Source organism: Sapajus apella, unplaced genomic scaffold (assembly GCF_009761245.1).
Source record: "Sapajus apella isolate SASKATOON/1434 unplaced genomic scaffold, GSC_monkey_1.0 scaffold35, whole genome shotgun sequence".
In the NCBI taxonomy this organism is placed as follows: domain Eukaryota; kingdom Metazoa; phylum Chordata; class Mammalia; order Primates; family Cebidae; genus Sapajus; species Sapajus apella.
The window spans coordinates 13,719,863-13,745,318 of NW_022436975.1; the positions used below are offsets into that span (position 1 = coordinate 13,719,863).

The 25,456-nt window shown below is 35.7% G+C and overlaps 1 protein-coding gene and 1 long non-coding RNA gene across 4 annotated transcripts in view; one reads left to right on the forward strand and one right to left on the reverse strand.

Moving 5' to 3' along the window:
- NKAIN3 (sodium/potassium transporting ATPase interacting 3) overlaps window positions 1–25,456 on the forward strand; it is a 650,466-nt gene that overhangs the window by 283,603 nt on the left and 341,407 nt on the right. For all 3 annotated transcript variants that reach the window (XM_032296192.1, XM_032296191.1, XM_032296190.1), the window contains exon 2: window positions 24,115–24,252. In XM_032296192.1, coding sequence (XP_032152083.1) covers window positions 24,115–24,252 — 138 coding nt within the window. The remainder of the gene's footprint in view (window positions 1–24,114; window positions 24,253–25,456) is intronic.
- On the reverse strand, window positions 2,469–15,823 carry LOC116563539. Its single transcript, XR_004274443.1, has 3 exons — window positions 15,811–15,823; window positions 14,237–14,238; window positions 2,469–2,605 (listed from the first exon to the last, which is right to left on the reverse strand). It is a non-coding gene; the product is annotated as an uncharacterized LOC116563539 (long non-coding RNA).

The window sequence follows — 25,456 nt, forward strand, 5'->3', positions numbered from 1 at the left end:
ATCCTAAAGGAATACTCAAGCTGGGAGTCTAATAGAAGAATCTTTTAATAAAGTAGGGACCCCAAACATCTACAACTTCAAAGTAAATTTGAACTAGATCTAACTCATTTCCAGAAGGTAAATCAAATTGTCTGCCTCCAGTCTTCATACTAAGTGGAGAAACAGAAAGATTTCTCCTGCATATTCACAAAAATATGTCAGTCTTCACATGAATTTATAAACTAAATTCACTCCACTCGAGTAATTCATAAAACATATAAGCAAGAATTTATTTTAAATGGTTCTAGGCTATTGGTACCTCAAGGCACCAGGCAAACACAGATGAAAATGCGAAAACAAATAAAATTCCTATCTGAGATTATTTAAATTCGAAACAAATCACAAATTTTCCCAAAGACATGCCTAATGATACTCCTGGTGTTGTTCATTAGATTTCTAAACTTTCTCATCCTACATAACTGCCATTTTGCACCAGTTGACTTACATCTCCCCACACCCCACTTCCACCCCTGGTAACCACCACTCACTCGCTGTTTCTATGTATGTGGCTTTTTTAGATTCTAAATATGTGATATTATGCAGTATTTTTCTTTTTCTGTTTGGTTTATTTCACTTGGCATAATGCCCTCCAGGTTCATCTATTCTGTCACAAATGGCAAAATCCACACACACAAACACACATACATGCACACCTCTAGCTATGGGAGAAGATTGATATGTCATTTTGCTTTACTCTAGTAATTATTTCACTGTGCATATGTATGCCACAATGTCATATTGCATACCTTGAATGCATACAATACAAAAACTCCCAAAGATAAAATTTCAAAGAACTAAATTCACAATAAACAGTTCAGAATACATAAAGAACCAATGTATCATCCATGTGAGGTGATAGAGAAAACAAATAGCTGAATTAAATCCACAAATATATTAGGCATAGAATATGAAATAAGTATAAGATAATATGCCTAAAAATAAAAGAGATTTGAAGTGAAGAAGGAGCAAGATGACTAAGCATATTTGAATAAAAAACAAAATAGAATTAATAGAATTAAGATATATTATTTTTTAAAGAAAACTAAATGAATAGATTTAGCAGATTCAAAAGAATGAAAGAAAAGAGTGAATTGGAAAATAGTATTAAGGATATTATCAGAAGGTAGATTAGAAAAACAAGATTTAGAAAGTATAGGCAATTGAGAGACATGGGGATAGAATGAGAAGTTCTTTGTTACTTATTGGAGATTTAGTAGGAAAAAAAGACATAAACTAGGTAAATGTTTGAAGAGGAAATGGGTGTGAGTTTTTAAAAAATGGATGAAAAGTACTAATCATCAAATTCCAGGAAGACTTCAAATTACCAGGAAAAATACATTCTCTAAAATTCCACACAAACAGATATTGTGGTAAATCTTCAAAACTTCAAGAATATAGAAGTATTTTAAGATCTGATAGAGTAAAATAAAAGTGACAAATTTTCTTCAGAAGAAAATACTTCTGTTAGCATCATGAGAATGAAGCATATTTTTAATATGCAGAAAATAAAATATACTTAGTGGAAAATGTCTAAAACTATTTCAATAAAATAAACATACCTCCAAGTGAAAAAAAAATGAAAAAATTTTCCACCAAGAGGTCCTCATTTAACAAATTGGAAAGTATATTATTTAAAAGGAAAAATGTTTTTCAGAAAGAAGGTCTGAGAGACAAGAAGAAATGATGAACAAGAAAGTGGTATATATGTTGGTAAATCAGACACTAACATTGACTGAATAAAGTAATAATAATGTCAATAGAATAGTATACATTAGAAAATACCTGTTTGAGGAATTGTGGTGTTCTAAGGTTATTATTTTATCTTTGGAAGAGCTAAAAGATAATGATTAACTTCAAACCTTGGTAACATATATGTATGCAACCATTTTTAGGGTAACCAAATAAAGTTAAGTAACACATACATATTTGAAACAAATGAAGGGGAAAATGAAAATGGAAAACAAGAGATTAACTCAAAAGTAGGACAAAAAGTAGAAAAAATAAGCCTAGAAATGGTCAATAAAAAACCAAACTAGGATAATAGAAACAAAACTAAATATATCATTAACCCAATAAACATAATTATACAAAAGAGTTGACTTAAAACACAAAGATTTCTCAGGCAAGACTGAAAAATAAGTCTAGTCATATAATATATAAGAATATAGAAAGTATATAATTGAAAGTATGAAAAAGTTGATATCAGATACTGAAGCAAAGCAAGGTAATATATCTATACAAGACATAATAGAATTTAAGGCAAAAAAATCAATATTATAATGGATAAATATAAAATATTAAATTTGTCAAAAAGTACAGCCATATTAAACTTATATTAATCTAAAAAGTAGCATCAAATATATAAAACAAAAATTGTAAAAGCTAAAAGATAACGCAAAAATCCACCATCTTTTGGACTACTTTTAAAAAATTTATTTATTATACTTTAAGTTCTGGGGTACATGTGTAGAATGTGCAGGTTTGTTACATAGATATACGTGTGCCATGGTGGTTGGCTGCATCCATCATCCGTCATCTACATAAGGTATTTCTCCTACTGCTATCCCTCACCAATTCTCCCACACCCTGCTATCCCTCCCCTATCTCCTCACCCCCATCAGGCCCCAATGTGTTACGTTCCCCTCCCTGTGTCCATGTGTTCTCATTGATCAACACCCACTTATGAGCGAGAACATGCAGTGTTTGGTTTTCTGTTCTTGTGTCAATTGGCTGAGAATGATGGTTTCCAGCATCATCCATGTCCCTGCAAACCACATGAACTTATCCTTTTTAATGACTGTATAATATTCCGTGGTGTATGTGTTCCACATTTTCTTTATCCATAATAACACTGATGGGACTTTGGGTTGGTTCCAAATCTTTGCTATTGTGAACAGTGCCACAATAAACATATGTGTGCATGTGTCTTTATAGAATAGAATGATTTATAATCCTTTGGGTATATACCCAGTAATGGGATTGCTGAGTCAAATGGTATTTCTATTTCTAGATCCCTGAGGAATTGCCACACTGTCTTCCACAACAGTTGAACTAATTTACACTCCCAGCAACAGTGTAAAAGCTTCCTATTTCTCCACATCCTCTGCAGCATCTGTTGTCTCCTGATTTTTTAATGATCACCATTCTAACTGGTATGAGATGGTGTCTCAATATGGTTTTGATTTGCATTTCTCTAACGACTAGTGATAATGAGCTTTTTTTTTTTTTTTTTTTTTTACCATTTCAGGGGTAGTATAGAAACCTTACCTTGTTTTATGTCTATTTACTTCCCCACTTTTCTAATATAATTGTTTTAAATAGTTTCTCCACATGTATTTGGAACCATAACAGATGGTGTTATAAATCTTACTTCCACAGTAACATATAATTTAGAAAGCTCAAGCGGAGAAAGAAAACCTACTGTTTTACCCATATCTGTTATTCTTTCTGCTATCCTGTTGCTTCACAATTTCTTATTTGATCATTTTCTTTCCATTTTGAGAACTCCCTTTAGCCTTTTTTTCAGGGTAAGTTTGCTGGCAGCGAATTTTGTCAAGAACAAGTTTTTCTTTATCTGAGGCTGTCCTGATTTTTACTAATTCCTAAAGGATATTTTTGCAGAATATAGGATACTTGATAAAGTTTTATGTTTTTTCCCAGGATTTGAGATATATTTTGCTTTTCATTCTGGTTTCCATAACTTCTGATGATAAATATTTTGTCATGCATACTGTTTTCTCTGCAAGTAAGCTATTGTCTTTGGTGGCTATCAATATAAATTTATCTGTTTAAGATTCTGAAGTTTAATTATGATATATCTTGCCATGAATTTATTTGGGCTTATTCTTGTCAAGGTTTACTCAGCTTCTTGAATCTTTAGGTTTATTCCTCTTGCTAAATTTGGGGAATTTTCAGTCATTATTTCCTCAAGCATTTTTTAGCCTTAGCCTCTCTCCTTTCTTTCCAGATTCCAGTGACTGAAATGTTAGATATTTTGTTATAACCCCACAGGCCTTTCAGTCTTTGTTCATTTCTTTTTTCAGTCTATTTTCTGTATGTTTTTCATACTGAATAATTTTTATTACTTCATCTTCCAGTTCTTTTTTTTTTTTTTTTTTTTTTTTTGAGACGGAGTTTCGCTCTTGTAGCCCAGACTGGTGTGCAATGGTTTGATTTTGGCTCACTACAACCTCCATTTCCCAGGTTCAAGCAATTCTTCTGTCTCAGCCTCCCAAGTAGCTGGCATTATAGGTGCCCGTCATCACACCCGGCTAATTTTTGCATTTTTTAGTAGAGATGGAGTTTCACCATGTTGGCCAGGATGGTCCTGAACTCCTGACCTCATGTAATCCACCCGCCTTTGGCCTCCCAAAATGCTGTGATTGCAGGCGTGAGCCATCACTGAATCTTATCTCTGTCCCCTCCTATGTGTTGTAGACCCGACCTACTGAGCTTTAATTTCAGTTATCATAATTTCAAGTTCTATAATTTTTTTATTCTTCATATCTCCTATTTCTTAGCTGAGACTTTTTATTTTTTGCCGAAGATCTTTAATTTCACATTTGTTTTAAGCCAGTTTGCGGGGGGTGGGGGCGGTGTGCGTGCGCGCATGTATTTGTATGTGGTGTTTGACTAGAGTACAGTGGTTATTGTCTAAAAGTTTTCTCTTTTGCTATGCTGCCCATTTCCTGTTCCTGTGCCTAAAGAGAGCAGGATTTGGAGGCAAGGGGCTTTTTTGTCTGCACTCCTTTACATTTCCGAGTTACCAATTTTACCTCTTGCAAAAATGGGATACATAAAGCAAAAAGAAAACCCAGGGACACCACCTCACCATTTCTCAGGCTGCTAGACGCTTGGCCTTCTTCTCTCCACTTTTTAGAGTTATTTTATGTTTATTGTATGCATGATGGTTAAAGGTTTTAGATGTACTTAGCAAGAGCACTATAGAAAAGCTCATCATCACTGGTCATCAGAGAAACGCAGATCAAAACAACATTGAGATACCATCTCACGCCAGTTAGAAGGGCGATCAATAAAAAATCTGGAGACAACAGATGCTGGAGAGGATGTGGAGAAATAGGAACGCTTTTGCACTGTTGGTGGGAGTGTAAATTAGTTCAACCATTGTGGAAGACAGGGTGGCGATTCCTCAAGGACCTAGAAATAGAAATTCCATTTGACCCAGCAATCCCATGACTGGGTATATATCCAAAGGATTACAAATCGTTCTACTATAAGGACACGTGCACACGAATGTTCATTGCAGCACTGTTTACAATAGCAAAGACCTGGAACCAACCCAAATGCCCATCGACGATAGACTGGATAGGGAAAATGTGGCACATATACACCACGGAATATTATGCAGCCATCAAAAACGATGAGTTTGTGTCCTTTGTAAGGACATGGATGAACCTGGAAACCATCATTCTCAGCAAACTGAAAGAAGAGCAGAAGATCAAACGCCGCATGTTCTCACCCATAGGTGGGTGTTGAACAATGAGAACACATGGACACAGGGAGGGGAGCACTACACACTGGGGTCAGTTGGGGGGAAATAGGGGAGGGATGGTGGGGGTGGGGAGCTGGGGATAGATAGCAAGGGGAGAAATGCCAGATATAGGTGATGGGGAGGAAGGCAGCAAATCACACTGCCACGTGTGTACCTATGCAGTAATCTTGCATGTTCTTCACATGTACCCCAAAACCTAAAATGCAATAAAATAAATAAATGGGGAAAAAAAGATATTTTCCAAAGAGTAGTGAGATTACAACTGTAGCAATAAACATCTAATTTCTAATTCCTTTGGGAAAAAAAAAAAAGAAAAGAAAGTCTACTAAATCTTCCTGCAGGTGGAAGTCTTCTCTGTGTTTCGTTGAATTTATTCCTATAAACTTGCAACTACAGATCAAAAAATCCATGAATGAGGTTCAACTAAAAAGATGTCTATAAAAACACTTTATAAGCTCCAATATTTAAGCAATGTAAGAATTAATCTAAACCTTCAGAGAGAGGCCATACTCTGTGTAAAAATCTGAAGGAGGTCCTCATGCTGGTTCCAATAATAGTTGTATTTCTTCGCTGTGTTAGGTGTTTCTTTAGAATCTCTGTAAAATGAGGACAAAAACACCCACTTCATAGGATTTCTAAATTAGGATTAATGGGCTACTATATGTAATGCCAACCACAAAGTAATGATGGGCAAATACTAACTCTTCTTCCCCTAACTTTATCAGAAATGGAAATAGATTTGTAAAAACAGGAGTCTTTATTTTACTTTAAAATACGAGGTTTGTTGCAACATAGGTCATAGCATTGTAAATATGTGTTTCTGTAATGTTAGCAATACTTTCAGCTGAAGTATGAAACAGTAATTAATTATACTTATTGCATATAAATCATCAGAAAAGGCATTATTCCTATAAAGGAACTTACAAATATGGATTCTGACTGGAAGCAAGAATGAAGGTGTGGCTGACATAAAAGCTGAGGGTGTTCACAGTGTATCTCCATATGGCCACCTGCATCACAGGTCCAGGACTTAACATGTAGATAGTTTCCTGTCACTAGCAGAAAGCTGAGAGACAGAGCATTTGATAGCCTCTGTTTTATTTAGCCTCTTTATAAACTTATATTCTTTAAAACCCCTGAAAACTAAGAAGCTAATCAAGCTTTACTGGTCCTTCAAGAGACATTCCAACCACCACAGAGTATAAGCACATGATGAAGAGAAATGAGTGTCCCTTGAGAGTTGTTTAAAAGAGTTTGTCCCTCGAGATGTTGAGGAATAAAAACACCCACATAAAGTTGATGAAGACCATTCACCAAGTTAGGTCACAGCTATCCGTTAATGGTAAGTGTGAAGAAGAAAAAAAAATAAAATGCAGTGTTACACCAGAAACACCTAATCTTTGTCTAATGTTTTCATTAGTTCTACAACCAAAGACACATTCTGTTGTCAGTGATTTACTGCAACTGTCAGTGGTTTACCTTTTCCAGGATATGAACAGAAATAGAGTACTCAAGGAGCTGCTACATGATGAATTTAGAATAGCAGAAGAAAAGGCAAAAAGAAAGATAAATAGTTGATGGTGTTAACCTAGCTTAACATCATCAACTGTGCCTTACATAAGTGTTTATTGTACATTCTGACTTTCAAATGAGAATCACTTATCTATAGCATAAGTACTTTCACATGAGAAGGTTTTTTTCTAAATATTATTTTCCAAAGAGGAAACAATTTCATTTTCAAACAAAATTTCTTGTTCTTGCTGAAAATGTGCACTTTAAAGAGATTTTTTAAAAGAAAAACTTCTTGCAGGTCATCTCTACCACAAATAAAAATGAGAAAATGTTCTTAAAGAAACTTTTGGCCCATAACCCTGTCTTCTGTCATCTCATGCTGGGTTGCCATTTATGTAAAGCCACCATGGGAGTCCTAAATGCCATGGTAGCTGTGTTCCTGCCAGCTTGTTTGTGGGATTGTGTGGGTCACCCATACTAGGGGTTCAACTTTAGTGCTCTTAGATTCACGATGACTCCACTAGAGGAGTCATCAATTCAATTCAAATTCAATCTCCAATCACTGTTCTGTAACAAATTGGTACATTGGGCTTTTGCTAAAATGACTGCCTTATTCATGGCTTGAGCTATGTGTGAACTATAACTGCATTCTTTAAGATTGCCTTTTGCATGTGAGTTAGAAAGAAGAGGTGTTAGATTGGGGGACAATTTTTTGGAAGAGGAAGGATACTTAGATGCTAAATCAAATGATGAAATCACCCTCTTTGAGATCAAGGGATATCCTTGAGCAATATTAACAGATTATTCCCTTGTGCCTATTTTTTGTGACATTCTTACATAGAACATTATTGAGTTAGTATAAGGCAAGAAAGGAGAGTATCTATTCCCTAAATTTTTATAGCATGATTTATTTTATGTCTATATCAGTGTCTTTAGTGCTGCTTGAAAACAAATATAAAAACCCTTCACTTGGCAAAAACCTATTAGTAAAATGTAAGATTATTTCTGAAATGTGTACCACCAAAGGAAATATTTCAAAAGTTTACTTAATTATAAGAACCACATTTCCCAGAGTTAAACACCATAGCTTGAAACTCTTTATATTTAGTTAAGCTAACTGGGTTGATATAAGAGAAGAAATGATCGCAGTAATCTCTGACAGCTAATAACTAACTCATAAGTTATTTTTAGCAGGCTTTAGGTTTCTTTACATGATGTTTTGTACCCAATCTTCACCTATTATTTGAATTATTCTAATTGTATTTGGTTTAATGTACATTAAGAAAATGCTTGACTTCTCCATGCACACATTGACAGATGGGGAGGAGAGAGCTTCCAAACCTAGTACTGAGCTCCGCAAAGAATTTCAAAACTCCTTGCTTTGAGGCACTGAAGTGCACAATCATCAGGTAAACCGTACACACTAGGTGTTAATTTGCCTTAAATCAAAGGACAGAGAAAACCCACATTTGACTCTAGTCTGATACTGTGTAATACCTTCCATAGGGATTCAAACACATTAGTTTCAAGACTGTGATTTTCTTCCCTGCTTTCAATGATTGTAGCAATAGTCACCCAGCAGGTTTTCTTGGTCACTGTGAAGACTTAAGCAGAACTGACAGATTTTATTTGTCACTTCACACAAGTAATTGACCTTTAGATGCTAATTTTTAAAATAATTCCACAAGGTCCCTCTTCTAAATCCCTTTGGCCATGGTTTGAGTTCACATCCATGTGATCTCTCACCAGCTCATTGCAATAGCCTCTGCCTTGCTCCCTACTTTCCACCTAAGCCCTACCCTCAACCTCACTATCACCTCACCCTCATTACAGAGCAAGATCCAAACAGCTCCAAACCTGACAGAGGTGTTTTTAAAGAATAATGCCATTTATGAAACTTCTTTATGCAAGAAATAAATCCTTCAGTGGTTTCCCAGTAACTGCAAGGTAAATTCCAAAGTCTTTAACGAGGTATACCCTACTTTTCTTTTCCCCTTGTGAGGCACCTTCCACCATATGTACTCTACACAGGAGTTGTACAAACTCCACTTCTTGGCTTGCCCATTTGTAGGTTGGAAAATCAATTTAGTTGGTCTAGCTAGCATTATATAATTAAATGTAATAAAATAGAACAGGACTGGGTGTAGTGGCTCACACCTGCACTCCCAGCACTTTGGGAGGTGGAGGCGGGCAGATCACGAGGTCAGGAAATCAAGACCACCCTGGCTAACACGGTGAAACCTCATATCTACTAACAATACAAAAAATTTGCCAGGTGCTGTGGCACGCAACTGTAGTCCCAGCAACTCAGAAGGCTGAGGCACAAAATAGCTTGAACCCAGGAGGCAGAGGTTGCAGAGCTGAGGTTGCGCCACTGCACTCCAGCCTGGGTGACAGAGCAAGACTCTGTCTCAAATAAACAAATAAATAAATAAGAACAAAACAGACCAGGTTATATCACACATAATGAAATTAACTAATGCTTCTTGATATTTTGTTTCAGTACATATGTGGTAAAATGTATTACCTACTGTGAGTGGAGATAAAACATACAAACACACACACTGGGAGAAAAATCCCTTTTTAACACAGATAATTTGTGTTTGTTGACTAAAATATTTTTAAAAATTAGAATAGCCACGCCTGTAATCCCAGCACTTTGGAAGGCCGAGGTGGGTGGATCACAAGGTCAAGAGACCGAGACCATCCTGGTCAACATGGTGAAACCCCGTCTTTACTAACAATACAAAAATTAGCTGGGCATGGTGGCGCGTGCCTGTAGTCCCAGCTACTCGGGAGGCTGAGGCAGGAGAATTGCCTGAACCCAGGAGGCGGAGGTTGCAGTGAGCCGAGATCGCACCATTGCACTTCAGCCTGAGTAACAAGAGTGAAACTCCGTCTCAAAAAAAAAAAAAAAAATTAGAATAGCAATAATTTTTAAACAACCAATATTTTACTACTCAGAGGTAATTTAGATATATGAATTTACTATTGTATGTTTCCATACACACACCTATACACATAAATGATTTATAGGCATAACTATACAAGATTTCATACACTTGGAAAGATTTCAAAATATTTGTTGATTGAATGAATAAATATGAATTTCATGTTATTAAGTAGAATCCCATTATATGTAAACATGATTTTTTCCTATATAAGATATTGTGATCAGATTTTTATATCAATACATATTGGAGATACACTATTTTATGGGTATTTAGTATTTTATTTTTTGGATATATCAACTGGTACTTTTACTATCTTATAATATTAGACATTTAATTTCCAGTCACCCCATTATAAACGTCATTTTTGTATCATTATATAAGACCAAACATGTCTATATGCAGTATGTACCGATATATATGTATGTATATAGGTATACTTATGCACACGTGTGTGTATTGTGTGTGTGTTTTATGAAAGTACTGTGCATGGATTTAAATGCCTTATACATATTAACTAATTTCATTACCAAAACAACAACTAAAGTTTCTATTATTTTCCTGATTTGGCAGAGGGGGAACCAAGGCACAGAGTTTAAGAATGTTGCTCAGGATCACATGTTAATATAAACGGGAGAGCCAGGATTTGAAACCAAATGGTCTAGCCCAAGAGTCTGAGTATCTACCACTACATCATGTTGCCTCTACAACTTTTGCAATTTTAAAAACTTGAAAGTCGACTTGAATTTAGTGAAGCTAAAATTGAATATAGATGCTACTTCACTTGTGATGGGGTTATGTCCTGATAAACCCATTGTAAAGTGAACATATGGAAAGTCAAAAATACACTTAATACACCAAACATACTGAGTGGTATAATTTATCCTAGCATCTCTTAAATGTATTCACATTAAGCACTTAAATTAGCCTACAGTTGGGCAAAATCACCTAACACAAAGCTTGTTTTATAGTATTGAATATCTTATAATTTATCGAATATACATACTGAAAATGAAAAACATAGTAGTTGTATAGGTACTCAAAGTACACTTTCTGTGAGTGCTTGTTGCTTTTGCACCATTGTAAAGTCAAAAAATCCAAAGTCAAACCATCACCCTTGTAAGCCAGAGGCACATCAAACATTGCATGACTCATGAAAATGCTTTGTTCTACCTTTAGCTTTAATTGTTCTGCCCCCACCCTTTTCTGCTGGAATACCTTTGGCCATGCCTTAAGAATAGTGTTCAACAGCAGCCTCTTTGTAAAGGTATCTTGAATATGCTTGTCTTGTCAGGCAGAGGTTAAACACCTTTACTCTTTGTTCCTCTGGCTCTTCAGACGTTCCTTTACTATAGCATATATAATATTGTATTATAATTATTTCATCTATGCCTATCTTCTCCATTAGAGTAAGAACTAGCTCCTTCAGACCAATAATTCTGCCACTCACCTTTATACTCTTAGTGCTTACTTCGTAATTGTTAAATTGTAGTTGTTGAATAAATGAATAAATGAACAAAAGAAAGAAAAAAATTAATTAATGGCTTTACATTTGTGAAACTGAATCTAAAAGAAAATAGTGAATTACATTCTAGTGGTTGGAGCAGAAGCATTTAAAAATTTTTTTTGATGCTTTCATTGCCATCTTTCCATATTACGTTAATCATGTATGTCAAATCTTTCTCTTCATCTAGTCATCTGTTATCATGTGGTTTTCATAATGCCTGTCACCACAAAACATACCATACCCTGGACTCCAGAGACAACAGCTCCAACTTTTTTTTCAATTGATTCATCTTTAAAGAGTCAAAGTATCTTGAATTTGATTATGTCAGTAGAGTGGCTTGATAATAAAAATCGCTGCATAAGTGCTAAATGTTACCTTTGATCATTAAGTATCACTAGACATAGCTCAAATGATTTTCCTTAGTATAGACATGAAAGTGATTTTTCTAGGCAAAGAAAAGGAATTTGTTCATACTATTAAATGGGTTATTACTAGTGTATATATGTATATATATATATACTCTATGATACATACTGGAAATCTTTTTCTTTTTCTTTCTAATATGCCTTGTGGATATAGCTTTATAAGTACTTTTGCAGAGTTAAGGCTATATTTCTTTACATCAAAATTCTTATACCTATATTACAAATTTTGAATTATAATGCTACTTCAATGAATTTTTCTGGAAAGAAAACTTCCAATGGATGCAGGATGCTGTGGGAGAAGTCCTGGTCACCTCAGTAATGGGGTTGGTCCAAGCAGGAGTTGAATAGAAAGTAACATTAGCACAGGTGTGGTTTTCTGGGTTGGGAGGAGAAAAGGGAAGACTCAAAATTCTTCCCAGACTGGTGAGGGCTGGGCTGAAATGTGCATACATGCTCACTAGCAGGCAGGGTACCATTATCAAGGGAATTCCAAATTGACAGAGAAAGAAGTAACAACTGTGTGGTAGGCAGAATATTGGTCTCAAAGGTGTGCGTGTCCCAATCACTGGAATGCGTTGATATTTTACTTTACATGGCAAAGGAGAATTCACATCACCGATGGGATTAAGTATTTAGCTGTTCTTGAAAGATTTTCCTAAATTATCCAAAAGGGCTCCATGTAATTACAAAGGTCTTTATAAGTGGAAAAAGGAGGAGACAGGTAAGAAGGAACAGAGTGATGACAGCTTGAGGACTCAACCCACTGTGGCTGGCTTTGGAGATGGAGGAAGAGGGCCACCTATCAAGGGAAAGGGAAGTGGGCAGCTTCTAGAAGCTGGAAAATTTAAGAAAAAGAAGTCTCCCTTAGGACCTCCAGAAGGAATACAGCCCTTCTGATTCCTTGATTTTAGCCCATGCTCTTTTAGATTCTGAACTACAAAAGACAATAAAGTAATGTAAGTTTTGGTAATTTGTTAGCGCACTGGAATAATAATAGGAAATAAATACACTGCTGTTTCTACTTATTGAATGCTATCTATGTTTTTGATGTGCATATCTTATTATTTAGCAGCAAATTTTACTGTTACCTACTTTTGATAATTTGAAGGTTGAATAAGGTAGCAGAGCTAATAAGTTTCTGAAAAGTACAACTTGCCTCTTGTAAAGGCTTGGGGCCCTATCTAAGCCCTAACTAGATATGGGTGGGATGAAGAAGAAGGAGGACTAAATCATGAAACACAGAATCATCCTTCCTATATTATTTCTCACATTTTATAATAAAGCTTATTTCCGGATTTAACCACATTAAGCAGTGTTCATTTTGATCTCATGATTTCAGAGTGGTATGGTCAGAGCATAAACATACTAGGTCCCAGCTCTGAGGCTGATTATTTGATCATTCTGAGTCTCTTCCTATATCCAATATGGATAATAATACTTTTCCTACTTTCTTAGCATCAAATTAGATTAATAAATATAAAAAACCGAAGTGACCAATAGTGTCATATCCATAGTATACCATTTTGTAGGCCTTAGAACATTTCTTTAGTGCACTGGCCTTTTTCTGACATATTGAAAAATTTGTGAAATCATTTTTACTCTGCCAGTTGATATGCTGAGTCAGTGCACAAGAAAAACAAAAGGCTTTCCTGAGTTAATTGGTGATACATAGATGTCCTTCACATGTACGTTTTCAGTTCATCAGCTTCCATAAATCTATTTGCAATGTAATATTCATTCCTTTTTAATAGAAAACTTTCCTTAAGATGTGATCCACAGTTCCTTATCTCTTAAAAAGAATAGATTTGCAGGACAATGTGTAGCTATTTTCTGAGATCCTATACTGTTTACCTGACCAAGTAGTTTACATCTTTATTATTGAATTTTAAGGCTAGGAAATGTCCATTTGACTTCCTTGAGATATAGGGACTCAAAAATGTATAAACAGAATTCAAGTAGCCTTTTCAAATATTCTGCAGACAATTATTTCACCTAGAAGAGCTAGTTCAAGGAACAACTTAGACAATCACATTTGACATTAAGGAAAGTACTCTTTCTCTAAGCATGTGCATTTCCACCTTGCCTAAGTACATAAGCACTAGTGACCATTCAGGCTGCCAGGGATGGTACCAAAGGCTAAATAATAGGAAAAGGAGGTGATGTATTAGACTGTAACTGTCTTTGTAGGTTGAACTGCATCACAAGCATTACCAATATAGAATTCCTAGTTCCATCTGAAAGTCTGCATTCATCCTAAGGCTTATTCACCTGGCTGTAAACACATGGAAACTTCTCCAGAATAGCCTTGCTCTAGCATAGTGGCAACTCTCTAGGTTATTAGGACTGTTTGTGGTATGACATGATGAAGTAGGATAATGATACAAATGCTATTTTTTTTTCAGAGTCCTGAAAATAATATTCTGAAATTACAGTTTAAAATATAAGACTGTACTTGGCCTAACCCATGCTGATGTACACAGAAGTTGGGCTTCATCAACCTCAAGCATGAAAAGTCCCTTGGGAGTTGAGTAGCTAAGAGATTTTAGAGCAAAGAAAGTGTTGTGGATCTGGGACCTACATGAAATTTCTAGACATAAAGAAGACTACTTCAGGCTAGGCAGGGTGGCTCATGCCTGTAATCTCAACAGTTTGTGAAGACAAAGTGGGTAGATCATTTGAGGCCAGGAGTTTGTTACCAGACTGGCCAACAAGGTGAAACCTCTTTCTACTAAAAATACAAAATTTAGCCAGGGATGGTGGCTCATGTCTGTAGTCCCAGCTATTTGGGAGGCTGAGGCAGGAGAATCACTTGAACTCGGGAGGCAGCGGTTGCAGTGAGTTGAGATTGCAACAGTGCACTCCAGCCTAGGTGGTAGAGTGAGACTTTATCTGCAAAATAACAAAACAAACAACAACAATAAAGAGTCTATTTCAGTAACCCAAGACTTGAAATGGCCTAAGAAATACCAATTTAGCTAATAAGAATGATACTTAGAGCTTTTAGAACTCCACTTTAAGGAAAGCGTTGATGCTTCATGTTTATGAAATATTTATCACATGAATTCCCAGGCTAGAGACTACACACAAGAGAGTGGTAGTCATAGAGTACATTTTAATTTATTTTGTGAAACTATGGTTTGATCAAATGCTTTCCTATGATTCTGCCAATATGTTTGACCCTGTTTTAATCTTTTTCATTGCATCTATCTTTAGTAAACAGGGAAAAAAATCCAAGTGGAATTAGAGTAAAAGGCAGCTCACTTTTCTTATTGTGAAGTTGAATCTCCAGGGGTACTCACGCCACAAGAATGAGCCTTCTTTCTTAACTCTTGTTTGGGCAGAAGCTTATCCTATAGACCAATTTGGTCTATCCAAGTTTATCCAAATGCCAAGGAACATGTTTGGTCATCTGAAGTTTTCATAGCTCTTTAGTTTTAAGTGTAAATTAATTTTTAAAATTAAGAATAACTGTTATGAACAATTAAGCAGAATACCACATGAAGCATTAATCATCGTATTTGGGTGCATTAGTCCGTTTTCAAGCTGCTCACAAAGACATACTCGAGACTAGGCAATTTACAAAGAAAAGAGGTTTATTGGACTTGCAGTTCCACATGCCTGAGAAGGTGAAAGACATGTCTCACATGGTGGCAGACAAGAGAAGAGAGCTTGGAGAGGGAACCTCCCATTTTTAAAACCATCGGATCTCATGAGACTTATTCACTATTGTGAGAATAGCACAGGAAAGACCTACCTCTGTGTTTCAAACATCTCTAACCAGGTCCGTCCCATAACATATGGAAATTATAGGAGCTACAAGATGAGATGTGGGTGGGGACACAGAGTCAAACCATATCATTTCACCCCTTAGCCCTCCCCAATCTCATATCTTCACATTTCAAAACCAATCATGCCTTTCCAACAGTCCCCCAAAGCCTCAACTCATTTCAGCATTAACACAAAAGTCCACAGTCCAAAGTCTCACCTGAGACAAGGCACGTTCCTTCTGTCTGTGAGCCAGTAAAACCAAATGCAAGTTAGCTACTTCGTAGATACAATGGGGATACAGGGATTGGGCAAATACAGCTGTTCCAAATGGGAGAAATTGGTGAAAACAAATTTCTGTAGCCCCATGCAAGTACAAAATCCAGCAGAGCAGTCAAATCTTCAAAGTTCCAAATGATCTTCTTTGACTCCACATCTCATATCCAGGCCACACTGATGGAAGAGGTTGGTTGCCATGGTCTTGGGCAGCTCCGCCCCTGTGGCTTTGCAGGGTACAGCCTCCCTCCCAGCTGCTTTCATGGGCTAGTGTTGAGTGTCTATGACTTTTCCAGGCACATAGTGCAAGCTGTTGGTGGATCTACCATTCTGGAGTCTGGAGGATGGTGGCCCTCTTGTCACAACTCCACTAGGTAGTACCCCAGTGGGACTCTGTGTGGGACCTCCAACCCCACATTTCTCTTTCACACTGCCCTAGCAGAGGTTCTCCATGAGGGTCTTGCCCCTGCAGCAAACTTCTGTTGGGCATTCAGGCATTTCCTTACATCTTCTGAAATCCAGACAGAGGTTTCCAAACCCCAATTCTTGACTTCTGTGAACCTGCAGCCTCAACGCCACGCGGAAGCTGCCAGGGGTTGGGGCTTGCACCCACTAAAGCCTTGTCCCAAGCTCTATGTTGGCCCCTTTCGACTCAGCTGGAGCAACTGGGAAATAGGTCACCAAGTCCCTAGGCTGCACATAGCGTAGGAACCCTGGGGTTATTTTCCTCCTAGGCTTCTGGGCCTGTCATTGGAGGGGCTGCCATGAAGACCTCTGACATGCTCTGCAGACATTTTCCCCATTGTCTTGGGAATTCACATTCAGCTTCTTGTTACTTATGCAATTTCTGTAGCTGGCTTGAATTTCACCTCAGAAAATGAGATTTTCTTTTCTATCGTTTTGTCAGGCTACAAATTTTCCAAACTTCTATGTTCTGTTTCCCTTTCAAAACTAAATGCCTTTAACAGTACCCAAGTCACCTCTTGAAAGCTTTGCTGCTTAGAAAGTTCTTCCACCAGATACCCTAAATAATGTCTCTCAAGTTCACATATCTCTAGGGCAGGGACAAAATGCTACCAGTCTCTTTGTTAAAATATAACAAGAGTCACCTTTGCTCCAGTTCCCAACAAATTACACATCTCCATCTGAGACCACTTTAGCCTGGACCTTATTATTCATATCACCATCAGTATTTTTGTCAAAGCCATTCAACAAGTTTCCAGGGAGTTTCAAGATTTCCCACATTTTCCCATCTTCTTTTGAGCCCTCCAAGCTGTTCCAACCTCTGCCTGTTACCTAGTTTCAAAGTTGCTGCCACGTTTTTGAGTATATTTTCAGCAATGCCTCACTCTACAGGTGCCAATTTACTGTATTAGTCAGTTTTCACAGTTTCGATAATGACATGCCTGAGACTAGGCAACTTACAATGGAAAGAAGTTTATTGGATTTATAGTTCCACATGGCTGGGGAAGCCTCACAATCATGGCTGAAGGTGAAAGGCACGTTTCACATGGCAGCAGACAAGAGAAGAGAGCTTGTGTAGAGAATCTCCCCTTTTTAAAACCTTCAGTTCTTGTGAGACTTATTCAGCATCATGAGAAGAACACAGGAAACACCTGCCCCCATGATTCAGTGATCTCCCACTGGGTTCCTCTCACAACATTTGGGAAATATGGGAGCTACAAGATGAGATTTGGATAGGGACACAGAGACAAATCATATCAATGGGTCAATAAGAAACATTGTATTTTAAAGGCACTCCTATTTGTCTCTATATACATTGCTTGAGCATGAAAGAAGCAAGCAGAGACTTTTATTGAGTTACCAGAAGTATAGGTGGCTAATGTGGGGTATGGCTAATGATTCATAGATTTATGGGAAATGTTAATTTCACCTTGGAGCCTCATAAGAAAACACCTGACCCTGCAGGAAGTATTTCAAAACATGTTCCATCCTCCTTGCCATAACATACAGAATATAGACACATAACATTCAGCCTATCCCAACCTCTCTTAGATATACTTTATATGGTCAAATAACATGAATATTTTGTTCAATAACCATGTCGAAGACTCTCAAGTTTTTTACAATTTGATTCTTAAAAGTATAATCTAATACAACAGTTATAATGACTGTGGAATATTTTTCATGCAGCACCTAGCATGAGCTAGGGTTGCATTTCTCAACTGCAGCTCCAATGTTTCCTTTGCTGTGACACTCAAGAAGACTATTTCAATGGTTTCTTCAGATTTACATTAAAATCATGTCCCATTTTAATTTTCTGGTATTTTTTTGAACCATGCTTTCCTTATGCATCTTATTTGGTTTCTTTCCCTTCTTACTTCCCTCCTCTCCACCTTCTTTCTTTCTTGCCTTCCTTTCTTCCTTTTTATTGAGATCCTGATTACCTTTACTTTGTAACTTTTTATGAAAAGATAGATATTTATTTTCATCCTATTCTTTATAGTGTACAGACTTTTACCTTCTTTCAGAAATAATTCCATTGTTCTTTTTAAAATATCTATGCTTTTCCAGTTTTATTTTATTTTGTTTATTCTTTTTAAGCTTTTAATTTTTAATTTTCTGGGCACATAGTAGGTGTATATATTTATGGAGTACATGAGATTGTATGATACAGGCATGCAATGAGTGATAATCACATCAAGATAAATGGGGTTTTCATCATCTCAAGCATTCATTCTTGGTGTTACAAACAATCTAATTATACTTTCTTTAGGTATTTTAAAATGTAAATTAAATTATTATTGACTATAGTCAACCTGTTATATTATTAAATACTAGACCTTGTTCATTCTATTGTTTGTACTCATTAACCTCTCAACTTCCTTTAACTCCCATTACCCTTCTCAGCCTCTGGTAACTATCATTCTGCTCCATGTTTCCATGAGTTCAGTTGTTTTAATGTTTAGCTCCACAAGTAAGTGAGAACATGTGAAGTTTATCTTTCTGTGCCTGGCTTATTTCACTTAACATAATGATCTCTAGTTCCATCCATGTTCTGGCAAATGACAGGATGCAAATGACAGAATCTTATTCTTTTTATGGTTAAATAGTACTCCATTGTGTATAATTGCCACATTTTCTTTATCCTTTCATCTGTTAAGGACAGAGGTTGCTTCCAAATCTTGGCTATTGTGAACAGTGCTGCATTAAACATGGGAGTACAGATGTCGTTTGATATACTGATTTTCTTTCTTTGAGGTATAAACCTAGAAGTGGGATTGCTGGATCATATGGTAGTTCTATTTTTAGTTTTTTGAGGAACTTCAACCCGTTCTCCATAGTGCTTGTAATGATTTACACCCTCCACCAAGAGTGTACGGGGTTTTCCTTTTCTCCACATCCTCGCCAGCATTTGCTATTGCCTGTCTTTTGGATATAAGACATTTTAACTGGGGTGAGATTATATCTTATTGTAGAGTTAGTTTGCATTTTTCTGGCAATCAATAATGTTGAGCACCTTTTTATATACCTGTTGGCCATTTGTATGTCTTCTTTTGAGAAGTAGCTCAAAAACCATATGATCATTTCAATTAATGCTGAATAAGCATTTGATAAAATTCAACATCCCTTCATGATAAAAACCTTTAAAAAAACTGGATATAGAAGTAATTACCTCAACATATAAAAGCCATATATAACAGACCCACAGCTAATATCATATTGAAAGGGGAGAAACTGAAAGACTTGTCTCTAAAATCTGGAACTCAGCAAGGATGCCCACTTTCATTACTGTTATTCAGAATACTACCAGAATATGAACTAGAGCAATCAGATAAAAGAAAGAAATAGAAGCCATCCAAATTGGAAAGGAAGAAGTCAAATTAGCCTTGTTTGCAGATGATATGATTTTATATTTAAGAAAACCTAAAGACTCCACCAAAAATATAAGAACTAATAAATTTAGTAAAGTTGCAGGATACAAAATCGACATACAAAAATCAGTAGCATTTCTGTATGCCAACAGTGAGCAATATAAAAAAGAAACCTGGAAAGTAATGCCATTATAATAGCTACAAACAGAAATAAATGCCTAGGAATTAACCAAAAAAGTGTAAGATCTCTGCAACAAAAACTATGAAACACTGATGAAAGAAATTGTAAGAGAACACCAAAAATGGAAAGATATTCCATGTTTACGGATTGGAAGAATCAGTATTGTTAAAATATCCACACTACCCAAGGCAATCCATAGATTCAATGTAATCTCTACCAAAATACCAATGACATGCTTCACAGAAATAGAGCAAATAATCTTAAAATTTATATGAAATCACAAAAGATCTAGAATAGTGAAAGCTGTCCTTAACAAAAATAACAAAATTGGAGGAATCACAATACCTGACTTCAAATTATACTACAGAGCTATAGTATCTGAAACAGCATGATACTGGCATAAAAAACAGACACATAGATCAATGGAACAGCATGGAGAACCCAGAAATAAATTCATATATCTATAGTTAACTCATTTTTGACAAAGGTGCCAAAGCCATACATAAGGGAAATGACAATCTTTTCAATAAATGGGTCTGGGGAAACTGAATATCCATATGCAGAAGAATGAAACTGGACTCCAATCTCTTGCCATATACAAAAATTAAATTAAAATAGACTTAAGTCCTAAATCTAAGACCTCAAACTATAAAACTACTAGGATGGAACATTGGGGAAACTCCAGGACATTTGACTGGACAAAGATTTGTTTAGTAATACCCACAAACACAGGCGACCAAACCACAAACTGAAAAATGGGATCACATCAAATTAAAAAGCTTCTGCACAGCATAGGAAACAGCCAACAAAGTGAAGAGACAACCCATAGAATGGGAGAAAAAATTTGCAAACTATCCATCTGACAAGGGGTTAATAACCAGGATATATAAGGAACTCAAACATCTCTATCAAAAATATCTAATAATCTGATCAAAAAATGGGGAAAAGATGCATTTTTCTTTGGGTCTATTGATTTCACTTTCTCTGGAACATCTTACTGCCTTTATATTTTCTTTATTTCTCTACCTTTATTTAAACTCAAGTTCTGTAGAGTTCTCATTCATTCTGTTTGCTTGGGCATCTCTACATATATCGTCTTTCAGCCCTCTACCCTTCCTTGTATTTATGCTACATTATAATTTGGCAACTTCCTTCCCCTGCTCTCCTGAATCACAACCACTGTTTTCTAGGTGCCATATTCAGTGGTGTGCGGTAAAAGTTTAACATAGGTTCTCAAAATATACATACAAACAAATTCTAATTTTCAGCATTTTCTGATTTCAATTCTACAAATATTCCCATCATGGCAGACATCAAGTTCCCAACTTGAGGTCACGACCATAGAATAGGGAACAGATGCCTGCTGCCCACCCCCACCTCCACCAAGGCCAGCATCTTCCCAACACCACAGATTAGAGACATTTTAATGAGATATTTCTAAAGAACAGTCATCCTTTTTCTGACTCAACAAAGCAACTTGGATATAATTTCATCTTATTTGGGGTCTCTGGGTCATTATCATAAACAACACAGTCAAGGGCAAAAAGTGATTTCTCAAGAGGTTCTGACATTTAGAGAGAAGATATTAGCCAGTAAACTAAATGGCTAATTAACTTAAAATGGAAGTTAGATGAAATAATTAAGTGAAAAGTACAATGGTATTTTATTTTTGAAGTCTTTGCTTTTGTTAGTTAGCTTTTTAAACGTATAATACTCAAATCTAGTTTTCACAGTTTGCATAGTTGGTATAGCTGCCCTTCTCCATATTCTCGATATGCTCTTCTCTCTGTTTTTCATGTCTTTTTATTTGTTCTCTTATTTCTTTCCATCTCAATTAATTTTTTAAGTTCTCAGGAAATAAATATTAATAAACAGAGAGAGTGCCTTGAATGTAAAATGCATGTTTTCTCATAGTGGCATTAATTTGGCTTCTCTCTCATTACCTGTGTTTTCTTTAATATTGTAAAAGAGAATGCTCTCCATGCATCTTCTGACAGAAAAGGAAATGAGTTTTTCCATATTTGAAAAGTTCACTTTAAAGGTTTTTGTCATGCACAACTGCTTTAAACTAGTGTTGTTTTTCAGAATGAATTGCCCGTAGCTGCTCTTCAGTGTTTTTTTTTTTTTTTTTTTTGGTATTTTAGTTATGTTTAGACATTTAAAAAATACATATTTGTATCACTGATGGACCAATAAATAAAATGCTGCATAGAAATGTTGAGAGGAACTGATTTTTAGGGAAAGGTTCCCAGGGACTAAAGTCACAAGCAGAAACAAGCAGAAGATTGAAAATGCTGTGCTTCTTCTTACCTTGCTCTGATATTTTACGTTTTAGCCATTTCTGGACATTGATGGGTTCAGGAGATGAATCCTGAATGAATCCTGATTCATACCACTCTGTGCTCTGGAAATACCCGTGAAATGAATGTCAGTCTGATGTGGTTGTCTTTAGGCATTCGCTCCCTTCCCTTTTCCTCCACAGCTTGCTGAAGGCAAATCTTAACCCAGGTAAATTCAGCTTGCTGGATGGAGAACATTTCTTTATGACCAAGGAAATTAAAGCTATTCAACCATACACCTGCCACATAACTAGAAAACTATCTAGGGTGCCATTTTCATTTCAAAGCTGCAGTTTCCAGTGCCATCAGTATGGCTAATCACTGGATCATTTTATTAGAATTACTGTTTTATCAATACAAATCTAGAAAAATACCTGAAATGTATAATGATTAATGTCCAAATAGAATAGGTGAAATTGTAAAATTTTTTACTGTAGAATACAAGAAATACTGTTAGTGCATGATAATGACATTTTTTGGTATTCACTGGACCATATGAAATACATTTGTTTCATCACAAATGGTTGTGTGTATCTTGACACATTTTATAATTGTTTTGAAATGTAGATGTATGTAATACAAATATAATATAATGTCTAAAATTGTAATGGCCTCATAATTTCTATTGGGTATTCTAAAAGGATGCTATCTAACCGAAGGTGAATTTTCTTGTTAGGTATATGATCACAATAAAATGTGATTCGAAGGGGTTGTTTAACTCTAGCTTTAGATCAGGGTCTTGAGCCCAGAGTAAGGAAATAAGTAAGCTTCATTTTGAACAGGTGGTTACCCATTGTCAGCACTGGCAATCTAAGGAAAGGAAAGGAAACAGAACAGATTTGGCTAATGTATATTTCACACAGGAAAGCAGGGATAAGTAGAAGTTTTTGTTTTTGTCTGTTTTCCAAAATGATACAGTTCTAGTGTCCCACGCCTGGAGTTCTTTGTTTTTGATCCAATTATGTTATACTAAGCCAATCGTTTTATTAAAAATAATGATATAAAATAAGCCAAGTCACAGAAAGATAAAGTTCACATGTACTCACTTATTTTCTGGAGCAAAAATTTAAAACAATTGAACTCATGGAGATAGAGAGTGGAATGATGATTACCACAGTCTGGGAAGGGGAGCAAGGAGAGGATAAAATGAGGATAGTTAATAAATGCAAAAATAGAGGTAGATAGAATAAGTAAGATCCAGTATTTGATAGCACAATGGGTTGACTATAGTCAACAATAATTAATTACATATTTTAAAACAAAAGAGTGGATTTAGAATGTTTCTAACAAAAAGAAAAGAGGAATGTTTGAAGTGATGAAACATCTGATTACTCTGCTGTGATTATTAGATATGTATGCCTACATCAAGATATCACATGTACCCCATAAATATATATTTACCTATTATATATCCCTAATAATTAAACATAACTTTTTAATATAAAAATAAAAATGATGAACTTAAAACATAAAAAATCTGTCTGGATTTTCTACTGTAGAAAATGATTTAAGAGGTGTATCTCTAACTCTCCAGATAGATTCAAAAATATATTCATACTTGAAGTTATAATGCTCAAAGCTATCTTAGTAATTTCTGAAACACAATGCCTGAAACAGCACATGAAATAAGAATGAAAATTCTAATAATAACGGTGACAAAAAGTGTGATTGAAATTGGATATGCAGACTCCACCAGCAGTGAGATAATGATTAAAATGGTATCATGATGCTTTGATTAGACGCTAATGAACTTTCTTTTTTTTTGTTGTAGCTCTCAGCATTAGAGAGGCAGATCTTTGACTTCCTTGGTTTCCAGTGGGCGCCTATTCTTGGAAATTTTCTACACATAATAGTTGTCATATTGGGTTTGTTTGGAACCATACAGTACAGACCTCGATACATCATGGTGGTAAGTCTTATTTTTACCATTTCTCCTCATATAAATAATTCAAAATTTCTATAAGAGTATAAATAAAATAATTCTAAGTGGCCCCTTCTGATATGATGTGACATTGCTTTTATAGCCTTCAATTATTAAATTTTGTTAAGAAGCGATTATCTGTGGAAAATATAACATAATGAGTATTGTACGGTGAGATCGACGCATCACCCTCGTAAGTGTATGATGGCGTGGTGTCACTCACAGTGTAACGGAATTCAAGTTTTATAGGGAAATTCAGAATAGGGTTTGGATAGAGTAGGTCTGCTTATATTCTTGGATATAGAAAAGTTAGAAGCAATGTACATTAACTATCAGTGTATTAATTTATCATAACTTTCAATGACATTTGTCACTAACTTCAAAAACCAAATCTATCTAGCATAATTGTTTAATCACTGAAAACAATAATATGTTTTAATTTTAATTGATTTTAGGACATTACAAGTGCATGTACGTATGGATATTTGGTACACATCCCTCATGTATTTCATACTAGATGTTATTGAATAGTTTCTCATTTGTCAAGATGAATTTGAAATATAAATCCAAAATGTGGTCAGTACACACTCCATTATGGGACAGTTTAATGAGGTGTATGCTATGACCCACAATCTAATGGAAGTTATTTACAGTAATTAGTTGTCTTTCCTATAATATAAAAAGAGGGCTATACTGTAGGCCACACACTTGAGAAGGCTGTGAGAAATAATATGCATATACAAGTATTGTAAGTTGGAGTAACATGCTATAAAATGTTCATTGAGCCTGAATAAATATACGGTGTTCAGTAGAATTACTGTATGTTTTCTTGGAACACACTGACATTGCCTCACTAGAAGAAAATCATAGACTTAAAAACATGCCATCTTTCCATGTTGTCATAATCTAATTCCACCTTAGAAAATAATAAAGTTGTAACTTTTCTCTATTAAATGCATCCATTCTCTTTTTTGATTTTTAAACTTGGCTTTTTGATATCTTTCACTATTTCACAGAGATGTAGGTATCTGAATGGACCACACTCAAATGGCCTTGGGAGCATTTGATGGCTTTTAATTCGCTGCAAGGACTAAACAATTTCTGCTTTACTTTCCTTCTCTTAGGGAAAATCACAGCCAGGCACAGTGGCTCATGCCTGTAGTCCCAGCATTTTGAAAAGCCAAGGCAGGAG